This window comes from Colobus angolensis, unplaced genomic scaffold (genome assembly GCF_000951035.1).
Source record: "Colobus angolensis palliatus isolate OR3802 unplaced genomic scaffold, Cang.pa_1.0 Scaffold313, whole genome shotgun sequence".
NCBI lineage: Eukaryota > Metazoa > Chordata > Mammalia > Primates > Cercopithecidae > Colobus > Colobus angolensis.
The window spans coordinates 2,829,869-2,846,731 of record NW_012116411.1 but is presented as its reverse complement, the minus strand read 5'-3'; the positions used below and the strand labels follow the sequence as shown (position 1 = coordinate 2,846,731).

The following is a 16,863-nucleotide window of genomic DNA, read 5'->3' as shown; positions in this document are numbered from 1 at the left end:
CACATCCTTTCTTCAGTGACCAAATCTGTATCAGTGACCAAAGCTATAATTTCAGCTCTGTTCATTTTCTTTCTCTTGTAATCTTGTTTACCTGCTGCTGAAGCAGCCATCCTAAATGGATACCACTATACTGTGCTATTCTATTGTTCAAAAATGGTCATGGATCTATACTGAAGTTCACTCTTCCTAGCCTAACGTCAAAGATCCTCTGTTATCTCAATTAAGCTTACTTTTTCCAGACTTGGATCTTACCTCCTTTCTCTCCTTAACCTATGTTGTAGCTAAATTGGATTCCTCATATCTTGCCTGTGCTTTATACTTCATATCACCTATATACATTATACTATATACCCATATACTTTATATTATAAGGAGCAGAATGAATTACTTGGAGGTAATACATTATATTATAAAATAGGTAATATATACTTTATAGGTAATATAAAGAATTACCTCCAAGCAATTCATTCTGCTCCTTCACTTAGGATGTCCATTTCTCCTCCCTGGACACACATTCTGAATTCTTGCTATTCTTTAAGAATAGGCACAAAATATTACCTTATTAACTAAACTTTCGTCTATTGTGATGAGTTGGTGATCATTCTTTCTTTGAACTTGGACAGTACTTCATCTGTTGCTAAACTTTGGCATATTTATAACCTTCTAAGTTGCTTCTCCTTTTGTTTATATCTTTTCTTCCTTAATTGATTGAAGTCAAACAATTTGACTCACTTACCTCTGAATTACTCTACATCATTTAGTATAAGAAATGGTATAGGCCTTCCTTAAGGAATTTACATTAATAGGAGAGAAGAGCACTCATGTGAGTAACTACCATATAATAAGAGTACATTCTGAGTGACTGAGGGATGGAAATAATTTTTATCTTATATCTCTGCTTGAGAGTGAGGACATTCTGTAGTCCACATAATACGACATATTTGGATGAAAACTAAAAAAATTCTGCCACAACAATTATTCCGTCTAAGTCCCGGGGTCAAGCATTGCTTAGTTAAGTAATCTGGGTGTCTTTTTATGGAAAAAAGTGAACCTACAAAAGAGATATTTTAACATAGAAACAACACAAGTACACACATATACATTTTTAGGAAACTTCGTGGAAATTCATTTATTATATCAAATTGAAAATAGTTGAGATTTAGGTTTGTCCCATTTCATTAAGAACTCACTAGTTGTAATGCAAAGTTGACTTTGTCCAGTTCTGCTGGCTTTGTCTTGTGGACTGGGTTAGACTTATAAAAAAATTTCACCTCTTTATTCTGGTGGAGTCAGAGATGAAATGATTATTTCTTTTTGCTTAAAAATAATTTTACTGCTGCATATAGCTTGTCTTTGTATTTTTAGTTTTTAATACTTTAGCATAATCACTGTTACAGCTTTTTCATGCATACCATCCCTGGCTTAATTTTGGCAATCACTGCTTCTGATAAATGAAACTCTAGTTAGTATTGTGTTCGTCTTTTTACATAAGATAATGGCCTGAAATCTCCACAACAGGCATATATGATTTTTTTTTTTTTTTTTTTACTAGATCAGACTAAATACTTTTAATTTTGAGCTAATAATTTAGAAGTCACTTTGTTGAGATTCTCACAAACAATCTAAGTTTCTAGTCAGGCTGAGAACCTTCAGAAGATTTATAGGACTCCTGGGGCAAAGAATAAACAAAGGCTGCTGATGCTAGTGCAGAATGTGAATGCAGAAGCATCACCAACATCTCCCTTTAGGGTGATGCGTTTATTTATGATAATGATTTTATTTGTGTTCACTGAATTCCAGCTCCTAACATAAAGCCCTGAGTATTCATTGAGAAGTTACAAAATTTCTTGCCTAGTCAGTGAGGCATTGTTGGCTGAATCCTCTCATGAGGTTTTTTATCAGGAGGTTTATCAGGAGGTTTGCAATAAAAGGGTCAAATTTCTTACATTATTTTGGTTGCAAAAGAGGACTTACATCCAATTGAAACCATCTATGAAAAACCTTTAAAGCTGCCACCAGCCCTCTGGGGCATTCTATCATTTAATAAAGATAGCTACAAATGTCCTACTTGTTGATGCCCTATGAAATTAATTTTAAAAGTTTAATAGTAACATAGTAAATAGTTCGATACATTGAGACTTGGTGTGACAAAGGGCATTTGGAAAAGCATGTGAATGTTTTATAATTTGAAAGGCTCAGCTTAGCTCCAGTTGCTTTAAACATGGCATGTCCTCAGTGTACCTGCTGAATTGAACTTTTCTCCAATCTCTGCTAAATGTATCCTATATATTGGAATGCACTGCAGCTTCAGATCTGCATTCTGTTTCCTGTCAGGATGGCAGTACACCCTCGAGCTCTGTTTTAATTGCCTTGGTCCGTGACAGTCCCCTCCTCTCTAGTCCTATTGGGCTGGACTAATTTTCTCTACCCCAGGTCAGTTAGAGGGGCCCTGGTTCAATCCAGAGAGAACATGGACACGACTGTCCTTACCTAAGTATTACCTGCTTTGGCTGTTTACCTGCACTCTACACTTCCTCTTTCTTCTACCCTTAGGGTCAGATGTCTAGGATATCAAGGGTACCCTGGATAGACAAAATCTTCTTGAACGTCCTTGGACTGCTGGCACTCCCCCTTCTATGCAAGGTAGTCAGCTGAACAGCTCTCCTTATTCTATAGACCTTAGCTAATTCTGCCATCTCAGTTAGTCCGATACTGCTTGTTCTATACTCAGTGAGTTCTCTAGCAGTTGACTTTGGTGCTTATAATAAAATTTAATAATTTCCATTGTATCATGTTTTAATGATGAAAAAGATTATTTACTATTTAAAATATGGATCTTCTAATTTATTAATTCCCAAGATAAGTAATTAATCAGTTTTTAAGGTGTGCTTTGGGTGAAAATACTTTATAAGACCATTCCCTGATAGGTGTGCTATCAGATGGTCAAATAATACAAGGAAAAGATGCATTAATAGATATTTCTATCAGAAAGACCTACTCTAGAAAAGGCACCCCCTGAAACTCCTCAGTCTTTTTGTTTCATTTATGAAACAAACAATGAAATATTTAGTTCAACCAGGCAACAGACTTTTGAACTAGCCTCTATACTTGGCTGAGAGAATATTCTTGTGTTAGATGGAAGAACATAAGCATACTACAGCAGAAGATACAACATATGGAATTATAATGGACAATCAAGAAAGCTAAAGTAAAAGGAAGTATTACCTTGGGATCATGTATTCCAGAAAGCTCTTCATAGATCTTCTCACCTACCATGACAGCAGCCAAGTTTGCCGTGTATGTGGAAAGGCAAAACATACAGAAAATGGCCCAAAGGTTCATTAGAAACCTTCCAGTCCAACATTTTGGAGGTTTGATGGCCACCGTTCTGCCAAACAAGAGGGCATAACAGACGTTCAAGGCTGAAGAAAAAGAGAAGACTTTACTTCTATTTCGCCCCTTGGGAGTCAAACCAAATGGACTCTTCCATTCATACAGAGTGAGGAAGATGGCAGTGATGTGCAGAGCCACAAAAATCCCCAGCCACATTGTCCAGTGGAGTGGCCACATGAAGGCTCCAATGGGAGCTGCTGTATCTCGGGTCCTCACTAAGATGCCCAAGCTGGTAGAGAAGAAAGGGCTGGTGAAATCTATCACCTGGCTCCGTGCAGTATTGATGCTAAAGGAAGTGACTGCCATGTGGGCAGTCCCACTCAGGAGATCACCCACTAGCCCAGTCCAGTGCCCATTTTTCCAGGCTCCATACTTTCCATCCCCTACAATATAGAGGTCGAAGTCAAAGTTCATGTCTTCTGCTATCTTTTCCAGCAGATCAATGCAATATCCATAGCAGCACTTCTTGAATTTAATGGGCACTGTATCATTACTGCTATGGAGGCTGCTAAAAAGACTGTCCAATGTGGAAGCATCATTAGTCATGGGGTCAAGACAGAGTTGGCCAGCAGGGCACAAGCCTTCATCATCTACCTCCCTTGTGAAGACAAAAGGATGCTCAATCAGGGTAACCACTCTCAAGTGTAGCTTACTTGGATGTTGGAAGTGGGTTTTGTGTCTCTGGGCCTGCTCTGGCCATATTCCATAGTCCATGACAATCTTTCCCCCCTGCCAGCTGCCCAACCGCGTCCACATTGGCTTTCCCATGGGGTCGTGTTGAAGATTCCAGATGAAAAAGTTGTTTTCTGAGCTGATGATGGTGGAACCTTTTACTCTGATGGAACCACTGAGGCCTCTGAAAGTGGTATTGGCTAGAAACCTGGGAAAGAGGAACAAAGGCAAAAACTAAGAAACAGAAGTGAGGCCAAAGATAGGAAGCAGCGTTCATCTTTGCTTCCCTGTCTTAATAAAAATAAATTTGAATTTTTATTTGAAAAGATAGTGCCTATAATTTCTTTTGATGTTAATAAGGTGGACTCATTCTCTATTATAGGAGTGAAGTCCTACTGCATTAAGTAAATGAGATTTCACTCTCAGGTTCTAATATTCTAGCCAGGTGCTTGACTCTTATTCTTACTCCAAATGCTTTAATTCCTAGTTAAGAGATGTGTTAACCATTTTCTGTTGTAAACTGTAAATTGCATATTCTCACAACTTTTCAAGCTATGGAGGTTTTCAGCACCTTTAACATATCCTACTTCTACTGTTGACGATGTTCAATTGTAACTGCATCTTCTATGTATCTATGTATCTATCTATCTAGATATTTGGCACAGGGAATCAGATTAAAAAGTGTGCATATACTTTAATAATTGCTTAAACACTGCATTCATAACATCAGAAAATAGCCAAATCTTGTTACCAATGTTTCTTCTTATAGAATGAAATCAATTAACGTATCTGTCCCCATGAGGCTAGTTGAAGCTGCATGTTGGATCTCATCCATGGAACAAAGAAAAAGATGATAAATCAACTGCAGTTTTAAGGATAGCCTCAGGCTAGCCTCCCTCCAAGTCATTAGAGAGAAACAATTGACCCTGGCTCTAGAGAGAGCTTATGCCAGAAGCCAAAGAAAGGAAAATTACCAACTAAATAATATACTGATTCCTAACCCTATGAACTAGGGCACTTACAGTATATGTTCTGATATGGACTAGACAGAAAACTAGACTAATATGGCTTGGTCATAGCCTCTGTCTTTCTTGAGTCTGGAAAGATTAGACAATAAGTGGTAACATATAAGCTTGTGGCATCTTAATGACAGCCTTGTGTTGGAATAAAAGCCCAGGCTTTGGCATCAGATCCAGCCCCATCTGAATATTGGCCTAGCCACCTGCTAACATTGCCCTTGAACAATTTACTTAACTCTATACTTTAGTTTTGTCACCAGCAAAATAGAGAAAAGAAAATACTTCCTTCATTACATGAGTTGGAAATAATTTATGTAAAGCACATGCTACATCTAACATGAAACAAATATTCCAGATATGATAGCTCTGACTTAATGTCATTCAAGTTTTTTTCAGTCAAGGCTGTCTCCAGGTTACTTTCTCCAAGAATTTTAATAAAATTTTAAAAGTTGGAAACACAAAGTATTGCATTATGATAAATCCATGGCAGTTATTCAAGATACATTTCAAATTAAAAGAAATTAAATTGAAATGTAGAGTGGAACACAGTATTTTGAAAAATCAGATGATAAAAGTGTAGGCTCTTAGCAAAACACATTCACCCATTGCCTGTCACAAATATTACTCCATAATTTACAAATGCAAATAGAAGTAATAAGACATTATGTTACCACAGAAGGGACATAGAAAAATCAGAAAGTGTGAAGTACGTACTAATTTTCATTAGAGATATAAACGTAAATCACATTTGAAGATGCTACTATCAATAAATGCAGTGAAACTGTTCATTTTGGAAGACTGCGTGTAATGGTAATTATTCATGCTAGTACTCCCCAGTGGGACTCTACCACTTAAATTCTATTTTGCAACAAGTAATGAAGTCTCAGCTATCTTAGACTTTGAAATAGTTTTCTGCTTCTTTAGAGAAGGAGCCAAATCTTTAAACTATACAGATTAATCAATGGATAATTACCTAGGTACTATAAGGGAAAGCTGATACACTTGTTTATAAGAAATCTACTTTTAGATTTGTTAAAACACACACATACACACACTTGCTGATATAGGATAGACTGTTAATAGTAAGTAGGTTAATTTCTTCTGGTCAATTTACTGATCAGGAAAGTAAACAGGAAGTTGTGGAAAGAGGAATACTTGGTTATTTTAAGAATGTTTGAGACTTAATGATTATAGATTCTTAACTGGATGGACCCTTGAGAGACTACTTTGACTAAATATATACTTAAACCATCTCAGAAAAAGGCACTAGAAATCTCCAGAAAATTTCCAGAAATTACACAACTCCGTCATTCTAGTAAAACCTACTCCTGATTATTGGTATTAAATAACATTTAAGATGTCCATGATAGAGGGACAAGGCCTAGTTGTCTTTGAGCCAGTCATTTTCCAAAGAAGGCAAATCAATAGGGCCCTGAATGTCTCCAGTTTTCCCAAACCAGAAAACCCAATGCTTGTTTCACTATTGGCTCCAAAAAATTGGGTCCCAGAGAATCACCATTTATGACAGATTATTTGTGCCTGTTTCATTTTTAGTCTTATAATAAGGGTGAATCAAAATAATCTCATGAAAGCTTCAGTTATAGTCACCTGTTCTAATGGAGTGACAATGCATAGCAACATTTAAATGCTCACTATATTAGTTAAATATCAAAAGGCTGAAATCCTGATTTTGCTTAAACTGAATTCTATCACATTCCTTTTTTATCTTGCCCTTTACTCTTCTTGGATAAACAAGAAGAAAAATCAGGAATAGTTTTACTGGTACCATAAACTGACAAACTCCTAGGCACTGTTCCAACACTAGAGTTACAGGGATGAAAGACAAACTCATTGGTCTCAAGGAGCCCAAGAAGCTCAAAGTCTAATTCTGGGGAGAGATAAAGTGAGCAGGCAATTCAGACCCGCATAAAGAGCATCATGATAGAGGTAAATCTGGTGCCACTGGAACAGAGAGCAAGTGCACCTGCACGTTCTACTATAGGGTGCCAAGGAAAGCTTCATAGAGGAGGAAGTGCCAGAGCTGAGTCTTGAAGAAGGAATTACACTAAGCCAGGAAGAGAAGCTAGGAAATGATGTTATCATCTCAAGGAGATACAAATACAAAGGCCAGAGACAGAGAGTGTGAGCTGTTTGACGATAAGAGATAAAGAATAAGGAGGAGGAAGGGGAACATCACACTGGGGCCTATTGTGGGGAGGGGGGAGAGGGGAGGGATGGCATTGGGAGTTATGTCTGATGTAAATGATGAGTTGATGGGTGCTGACGAGTTGATGGGTGCAGCACACCAACATGGCACAAGTATACATATGTAACAAATCTGCACGTTGTGAACATGTACCCTAGAACTTAAAGTATAATTAAAAAAAAAAAGAAAAATGAGGAAGATGAGGATGGGAAATGAATTACATCAGATCTGAGGTTACGGTGAGACAATGGGGTGCCACTGAGGGGAATTTGCCTGGGGGGAGACATGATGATTAGATTTAATTTTAGAATGTTTTTTTTCCTTGCTAGTTATACAGGACATAGTTTGGAAGGAGGAGGGGACTGAACATAATTCCACGTGTGAGGAATAATGTTTTTTCCTTCTTTCTTTTGCTTTCTCTCTTACTGTCTCTCTGCTAGTTTTATGAAGGGCTTAAGATGGTAAGGGCTAAGGCAGTAGCAGAAATGGAGAGGAGATGGTATAATCAAGAGATATTCTGTCTTCAAAAAGGAAAGCAGTGATTTAAGAGGGCCAAATGCACAAAGTTGCAAACTTTACTGAGAATGTGTGAAACTCTGCTTGACAGAAGGTCATATAAATAAGACCTGTTAGTATTTAGCTGAATATAAACTCAATGTAAGCCCATAGAGCAATATGGGTATAAAATAATAACCTTAAGTTCCTTTAATAAAAATTTAGAGCCTGGATCAAAGGGAACAATAATACTGCCATTCTCTGTGCTGATCAGATAACTGTTCCAGCCTGGATATGAACTCTAAACAAAACTTCCAGAGTCAGGAATGTTATGAAGAAAGGTAAGGAGGTAGAAAATGTAAGAGGAGGTGGTAAGCATAATAATCTGATTGGAGAGTGGGTAGAAAAATATTAGAAAACATAGGGAAAGCAGGTTCAAATTAGACTATAGAGGCCTCGTGTACCTGTTTTATGAGATTGGATTTTATTTTAGTAGGAAAAGAGGAACCATGAAGATTACTGAGTAGCATAATGACTTTAACAGAGATCTACGTTAGTTAATATTGGTCTGGAGGCAAGTTAAATGCACATATAGGAAAGAGAAACGGTGACTAAGAGACCACTTACAATATCTTTGCCATGGTTTGATAAGGGCCTGGATCTAACTTGATGAGTGAGAACCTTGTTTAGTGAGTGTTTAACAAAGTAGTTCAGGTATTCATCATTTTTATCAACAAACCTCCCAAGATACCATTCTCCTTAAAAGAATGAGGCTCACTAATGAATTTTTCTTTATTAAAATTTCCCAATATGTCACTAATTAAGAATATGTATTGATTTGCATAACAGCTGAGATAAAATCTGCACTTTGCAAATTACTTAGAAAATGTTTTTGAGAGAGTTCACAGTATAAGCAAGATCAATATTTAATATATTTAAGATATATTTTTGAAGCCATATTTGCATGCAAAATGTTGACATCCTAATTAAAGTATTTACTTATTTATTCATCATAACATGAGCAACACATCACACATTCAATCATCTATTTATTTCACAATATTCACTATGAGCCAGGCACTGTCCTAGGTGCTGAGGATGTAGTAGTGAAGTAAGACCACAATCTATGCAGCTTATATTCTATTGAAGGAGACAGAATACATATGATAAATAGGTAATACGTGTAGGATTTAGACCGGGCACAATGTTGACATAGGAGGGGTTTTAAAAAATTTTAAATGGTTTGAGCTTTGATTTATTGTATTTTTCACATATAAAAATCTGCTGCTTAAGTTTATAGCCTGTTTTGGATGCTGAAATACTGTCATTTTGGGTAAATATTCTATGTACTAATCAAAATGGGTTTACATTCTCTGCAAAATGTTAACTGCAGTTAATACATTAATTATCTTAATGTATTAATTACATTAGTCATGTGCTATTTTTACTTTTTGTAACTTGCTCTAAAATTTGCTAAAGTTAAATTAAAATCTTCCACTACAAATAATGTTGCCCTTTTCTTAGAGATTTTAAGAATTGTTGCCCCCGTGATTTTTCTTGTCTTATCTGACATGTTACATTTTATTAGTATTATGTTTTTATGTTTATTCTGAATTTGTATTTTTTCTTGTTGTGGAAATAGCTCTGAAATAATTTCATTGTTTTCAGCCTTCATTTCTGGCTACATATTAATCTACTTTTGTATTGTTTAAATGCCTTCTCATCCTCATGTGTCTTCTTTCATGACCTAGTTATTTATAGATCATATATTTATTTCTACTTCAATCATTTTTCACTCATCAACTTGTCTCTTTGTATATCTACCTCTCTTTTTCTGTTTCTCTTAAATTGCCCTATTACATTTTCTTTTTCCCCCTATTCATTGCCTTCCATTAATCATATCTGTCTATGTGAATATCTATTTTGTACTCCAAGGCCTTAAAATTAATTTTCCCCCTGGGAACTGTCTTTGTATCATTAAACATATCAATATCCTCTTTCCATTATATCTTGAAAACTAAGCTGAATTTCTTTTCCCATGATCATCTCATCATATTTGATATTTTTCCCCTGAGGAATAAGGGATTTGCTCATGTTGCATAAAGCTCTATCAATTTTTTTTTTTTCTGTGAGAACTTCATTTTGATTTTTTGCTTTTGCCTGATTAGGAATCTTTAAGAATACTAGTAACATTCCCTCAAACTCCCTTCCTACCAGCATCACCTAATTCTTGTTAGGTTTACTGAATTTACTTGTCAGGATTACTTGCTCCTATACATGGAATTTAAATATTTGCTTCTTGGTTACTTTTAATTTAGCTTTAGATCTACCAACTATTGGCATGTAGTAGAAAACCTAACTCAATAAAATCCTTTTCATATGAGACAAAGGAATATTCTTAAACCTTCCCCTTTTCCTTTTTTTTTTTTTTTTCTGGGAGAAGGAGAAACTTGAGAGAGATGTTCAATAATTCTATCTTTTTTAAATGTGATTCATGTCTATGATGAATCTTCTAATTAAAAACTCACATTCTCCAGAGTTCTACACTTTTGCATTTGTCACAAGTTCACACTTATGTAGTCTATTTTTTCTGCTGTTTTTCATTCAAGAGCCCTAAGCTATTCTCTCTTTGGATTGTCTTTAAGAGCTCTTACAGCTAATTTTGATATTTCACAATGTCCACAGACCTCCAGTTATCTGAAATATTTACTATACATAGTCTACATTTGCATTTTTCCATGTGTATATTTCTTAATTTTTCAGGGCTTTCCCCTAAACTCTCTGATTTCCTAAATTATTCTCATTGTACATCTCTTCCTTTGGCTCCCCTCCCTCCAGTATTCTCACTGTTTCTGGCATGTGGGTTAATCTACAGTTAGCTCATTATTTCTGTAATACTCTTTCTTTTATTTTATTTTTTCTGAATTTTATGTTTTTCTCTCTCCCTCCCTCTCCCACTTTTCTTTATAGTGGTCTTTGTATAGTGTAAATACAAATATTCTGTCCTGTTAGTGGGAAATCTTGTCTTAAAGCAGCTCTTTGACCATCGTTACTTAATTTACTGTTTGTCGCCCTTCCTGCTCCCTTCCTGCTGCCTTCTGAGATCCATCTGTTTACTTCTCTTTATTTTTTTATGTCTCTTTTACCATTTTTCCCTTTTCTTACGTCCCTAGGGAAACTTTCTGTACCTGATGGCGAGTTGTTACTAGTTCAGCTTTCATTTTGTGGCTTGTTTTACCAAAGTCGAGCCCTGTGGTATCTGCCTTCCTTTTATGATAACATGAGTTTGTCCATTTAAGCCGCAGAGCTTACCTGTGGTCCAATTCTGTTTGATTTTCTTCTCCACATATGGGACAGATCTCCAAATTAAACATTAAATGTGGGTGATTTCTTGAGCTTACATGTAAAATGACTCCTTGACTGTCCTCTTACTATCTTAAAGTATAAGAATTTGGCAGTTTATTTATCTCATCTTTGACATTTTAGACTACAAGGTCCTCAAAGGCATGGATTTGGACCTCCAGATTTGGAGAGCAGTATCTTCTACAGAATTGCTGTTCTCCCTTCTCCACTGCTCTGCTTTATAACACTGCAGGCTGTCAAGCTAAAAGAGGCTTCAGTGTTTATCTAAGTACCTACCTCACTGAGTCATCTTTGAGTCTTAGGCACAACACAGTGCTTGGCCAGGGTAACTGCTCAGTAATGTTTTGGGGTAAATGCAATTAAACACATGTCTTCTGCTCAAATCAGACATGTATCTCTTAGAGTGATCTTCATCACTTTGCCAGAAGAATGGGGCTCACTAAGTCAGGAAACATTTGCATTTGTGATTTACAAATTGTTTGAAGGATTAAACTTTCAATAATTTTCTTCCTGAATAATGGAGAGTATAAAAAATTGAAGTTAGTTAAATGGGGAACCTCTCTGATGAGAAGGAGTTTAATAGGGTTTGGAAATTGCTAAATTTCCATCCTCAGAACAGAAGGCCCTGCACACTATAATTCCTGATTATGTCATCTTTTAAAATTGCATACAAGGCTCATCTTTTAAAAATGATTTCTATCAGTTAATGGTCAACAGCAATTTAGTAATATATTAAACATATATGTACACATATCTGAATCATTTGGGTCTATGTTTTATCAATATCTGCAAAATTCAATTACTTATAGGTGAAACTGTACAGTGGAAGGAGAGTTCCTACCTTTCTTGGAGTTTTCACCAAGAAGAGAACAATACTAATCTATGTGGTGGGGTCATAATTTCATACATGTTTTGTGCTGTGTTACTCTTGGTATGTATGAGGGGCTTGCTACATCAAGAAGTCATACACACAGACATGGTAATCTCTTTTTCTTGCTTCCATGTGTTGTAACTGGCAAGCTGGCACTTTTTTCTCTTTGTGTTTTCTTCTCTGATATGTTACCTAACAGTTTGACTTACTCCATACCCCTACATCATTGTCCTTACCTATTGCTTTTTGGTATGAACCTTGACTCTTCTATACAATTATGATCTCTGCCTAGCCCTTGAACTGTTCCTGGTCACATTGTGTAACATCACAACTCAATTCATTCTGGCTCTTTGGAGCTGGCCCCAGTGCTAGCCAAGGTGATGATGTCCCTTCAAGTATTGCCTTGGCATAGCCCTGGCAATAAGACATTATGCAGTATTTACCAGTCAAACATCTATCCTAAGGATTGTAGGGTATGCAGATTGAAGTGGTCTTGAGAGATAAATCTGAAAATCAGAGTAGAGTTTCAGTATTGCTCTGCATAGTTGCAAACTTTTTGGCAGATTTCCGGATTTTACAGTTGATGCATATAAAGTGAAAAAGTCAACAAAGAATACAGTTCTTTCTCGGGCACATAAAAGCTTGGAAGCTCTCCTAATTGGGAAACATTCCACAGTTTAAAATCTGCTGAATCCTAGGTTAAGTAAATTTGAGCTATATTCATCAAAATAGAGTCTTGAGGGAATACACATTTTCCAGTGTCCCTTATGTGAGCCAACCCCCCGCCCCCGGCCCCTGGTGACTTAGGGAAAATTTTAGACTCATCTCTTGGCATGACTTAAGTGACCTGGAGGCAGAGGCAATTTCAAAGGCTTTCAGCCAAATGATTCCACTGACAAGGGTTCCTGTTGAAAACATCTGAACATACAGACCTTAGTGTTGATCCCTGAGATTCGTGAACCAAAGCATGTCTTTTCTAGAAGTATCAACACCTTAGTAGGTCTAGCAGAGAAAGTTAACCTAGGAGTAATAATTGGATATACTGGATCAGCCATAAGCAATGTGTTCTTTTCGAGCTTCCAGGGAGCTAGTGTTAAGCAGCCTCCAACCCCTGGCTTCCATGTTTAATGCAACTGCATTTCTTTTAAGTACATGTTGAAATATGTGGGTTAACCAGTTTGTCTTGGTAGAGGTCCTTAGGACAAGAATGCTTATACAAACTTAAGTATAATTAAGAAAATTACTATATGCAAATGTGATTTATATAGCTTCAGACTGAAAGAACATAAATTAAAAGGTAATAGGATCCCAATTAAGGAAGACTTATACTAATTCTGAAAGAGCCTGGAATATGGATTTAGATAAACTGGTTTAAATCTTCCCCTACTAAGTACTAGCTGAATGACCTTAGGCATACTACTTAACTTTTTGAGACAGGTATTCTTATAGTTAAGGAAATTAAAGTTTATGTCATTTAAATAACTTTAACATGGTCACAATGCCACTAAGTTATAGTGACAGTGGACAGAATATCCAAAATTAGAATTATAACATTCAGCCTCAAGTTCTTCTGCAACTCTGCTAATGTTCAGGAATGAATTGTGATGATTATCAATTTATATGTTGGGTTTTTTGAATGGATATTTGTTTGAATCATTTTTTTGAAAATTTTCTAATTCTTCACAATGCCTGGCGCATAATAGGTTCTTAACAATATATGCAGAATCAATAATTAAAACATTTATTATTAATAAAAGGCCGGTGAGTATTGATATTGCTTGACTGTGTAAGCATAAAGATGAACATAGTTTGGAGGGAAAAGAGTCTCTAGTGTGTTGAATCATAATTCAGGGTCAACTGAGGAGGGAGGCCTAGAAATGCTAGCACCAGCAGAGTATAATCACTGGTATAAAGGGTGTTATACCAGTGAAGAATAATAACCAAACAGCCAAGTCAAGGAAAATGGATAAAACTGTGAATAATTAGATGAGTATGTCTTCTCCTGGTGGAAGAACAGAAGGGGGTTGCTAGCTTCCTGACAGCACGGCCTCCTGCCTTCTATTCCTTGTGTCTCCAGACAAGGGTTTGATCTCATATTAGTTAACTTCAGCAAATATATGTGAAGAAAGGAATGAATTAATCACTGCCTACTTGATTCAATTCTCACGGGATACAGAACAGAACTGCAGAAGCTGTTCAAAGAAGAAAGGGAGGATTCTACATCCCAATTAGAAGCTAGAATAAACTATCAGAACTATGACTAACTAGTCAAAGAGTCAAGGACTTCTTAGGCCAAGAGGAACAAGGGGTCTGTCAGTGTCCAGACTCTTGGAATTCTTAAAGAAAAGATAAGTGCTCATGACCAGATTATGACCAACCCATGGAGCTTTCTCTGCAGGAACAATGAATTTATTAGCACTTAGGGCCTTTAGGCAAGCCTGGGCAAATCGTAATCCTGGAAACAGCAGATAAATTCTCAAAGTCCTATTCACTTTCCCCAGAGTCCGATGTTCGAAATGCAGCAAGGGAGTAAATGTGGGCAAGGCTAAAACCAATTTTGAGAAATAAAAACAATGCTTATATCCTAATGTTTTAAAAAAAATTACTTGCAAGGCTTTTATACTATATTACTTTATTTGGTTAATTTGTTACAGGATTATGATTTTTATAAATATGTCAGGGCTAATGTTCTGCCTTTCAGCTGACATCCGCTCTACATATAAAATGCAAATGCCTTAGCTTGGCATACAAGCTCTATGTGGTATATTATCAAGTTCACTACTTTTCCAGAATCATCTCGAATCCTTTTCATCTGCAATTAATGCTCCAGCCATACTAAATTTATCTTTCAGGTCTTGGTGAATTTGCTTATGTAATTTTCTTTGTCTGTGAATTTGTTCCAAACCTAAAAACCCCCTTTCATTTACAGGATCCAATTCCAGTGTTTTTCCCTCATCACCAAGTCTCTGAGAAGAGTTAATTATTTCCCTCTGGATATCCAAATATATCTCTGTTCTTATAAATCACACATCCCATTGTTTTATAACCATTTACTTACATTTTGACCTCATTCACTAGACTGTCAGCTCCTAAGCATCAGAATTCAAGTCTTCATTTTGTCTGCCCCACTGTAGTTCAACACATGGTCACTGGCTGGGCAAAAACATCCATTCGTATGTGCTTATAAAGGTATTCTCAAAATAATATTCCACCAGTAATTGCTCCAAATAACTAACATTTAAAAAAACAACTTGTAGCCAGGTGTGGTGGCTCACGCCTGTAATCCCAGCACTTTGGGAGGCCAAGGCAGGCAGATCACGAGGTGAGGAGATCAAGACCATCCTGGCTAACATGGTGAAACCCTGTCTCTATTAAAATACAAAAAATTAGCCGGGTGTGGTGGCGGGCGCCTGTAGTCCCAGCTACTCGGGAGGCTGAGGCAGGAGAAAGGTGTGAACCAGGAAGATGGAGCTTGCAGTGAGCTGAGATAGCACGCCACTGCACTCCAGCCTGGGCAACAGAGCAAGACTCCGTCTCAAAAAAAAAAACAAAAACTTGTAAATATATTGTTGAAGATTGTTGAAGATCATGCTATGAACTTGGTCCCTGAATGTTTTGTCTGCATTTAGTTATGATGGACATTTGCTCTGGCATGTGGAGACCTAGGAAGAGTGAAATCTCTAATACCTATAATTACGTTTATGTAGTCTGCCATGAGAAATGACTTTTCTAATCTAAAAGCCTAGCTGAAAATGCCATGTTTTTGGTGATTTCATTAACATTTCAAGATGTTAACAGTTCTGTCAGCCCAAACTGAAAATGACTGTGTGAGAAATGAAAACTTGCATAACTCTGACATCCGCTATTCATGGCTCATTATCCTCCCAACTTTCGTTATGCAGTGAAGAAGTGGGGTCAGCCTTACAAAATTTAAGAACAATTAAGAAAATTACTGTATGCAGATATGACTTATGGACTGAAAATAACTAACTTTCTAAAAGACTGTATTAAACAAAATAAATAAGGATGATGGAAAATCCACAGATGTTTTATGACTTAAGGCAGCTTTTCAGTTATTCATTATAAAGTCTCCTTCTTGGGTTTTGCTCATTTCCCTTGACTTGTTCCTGAACACTTTTCGAACTTTCTCTTTGTCTGTATCCCTCAGGAGTTTAAAAAGTCTCAGGCATACTTCCTGAAGTTCTTTGGGTTCATTTCTCAAACACATTCATCTTGATGAAAATATTGTCACTGACCTGTTGTAAATTACTGCTGGGCTTCAAACCTCACAATCTTCTTTTATAGCTTCAAAGTTTGTGGAATAAATAGCCACGAGGGCAGAGGTTATATACTAACCTAACCTAACATCCCACCGTAAGGAGAGAGAGAGAAAGAGAGAGAGAGAGAGAGGAGAGTGAGAGTGAACGAGTGAGAGAGAAAGAAAACCAAACAGAAATCATCCAGTAAGTATTTATGTACGTTAAAAAAGTATTTAATTTAGAAAAGACCCATTTTCTTCAACAGCAACAGATGATGTAGGATGTAAATATAACAGAAAGTTACTTTTCTTTCTTTCTATGTCAATTCCCTCCCCTTCCTTCTTCCTTTTTTTTTTTTTTTTTTTTGTTGGTGATCCTGTTGCCCAGGCTTCCTTCCTTCCTTCTGATCTCGGCTCCTTCCTTCCCTCCTTCCCTCCTTCTTTTCTGCCTTCCTTCCCTCCTCTCCTTCCTTCCTCCTTCCTTCCTTCCCTTCCCCCTTCCCTCCTCCTCCTTCCTTCCTTCCTTCCCTCCTTCCTTCCTTCTTTCCTTCCTTCCTAAACAGCTTAGCTTCATTTGCCTCACTTG

At 36.8% G+C, this 16,863-nt stretch overlaps 1 protein-coding gene across 1 annotated transcript in view; it reads right to left on the bottom strand.

The window, feature by feature from the left end:
- Positions 1-16,863, bottom strand: part of GRIN3A (glutamate receptor, ionotropic, N-methyl-D-aspartate 3A) — a 166,704-nt gene that overhangs the window by 96,865 nt on the left and 52,976 nt on the right. The window contains exon 3 of the mRNA XM_011951002.1: positions 3,226-4,273. Within this exon, the coding sequence (XP_011806392.1) occupies positions 3,226-4,273 (1,048 nt within the window). The remainder of the gene's footprint in view (positions 1-3,225; positions 4,274-16,863) is intronic.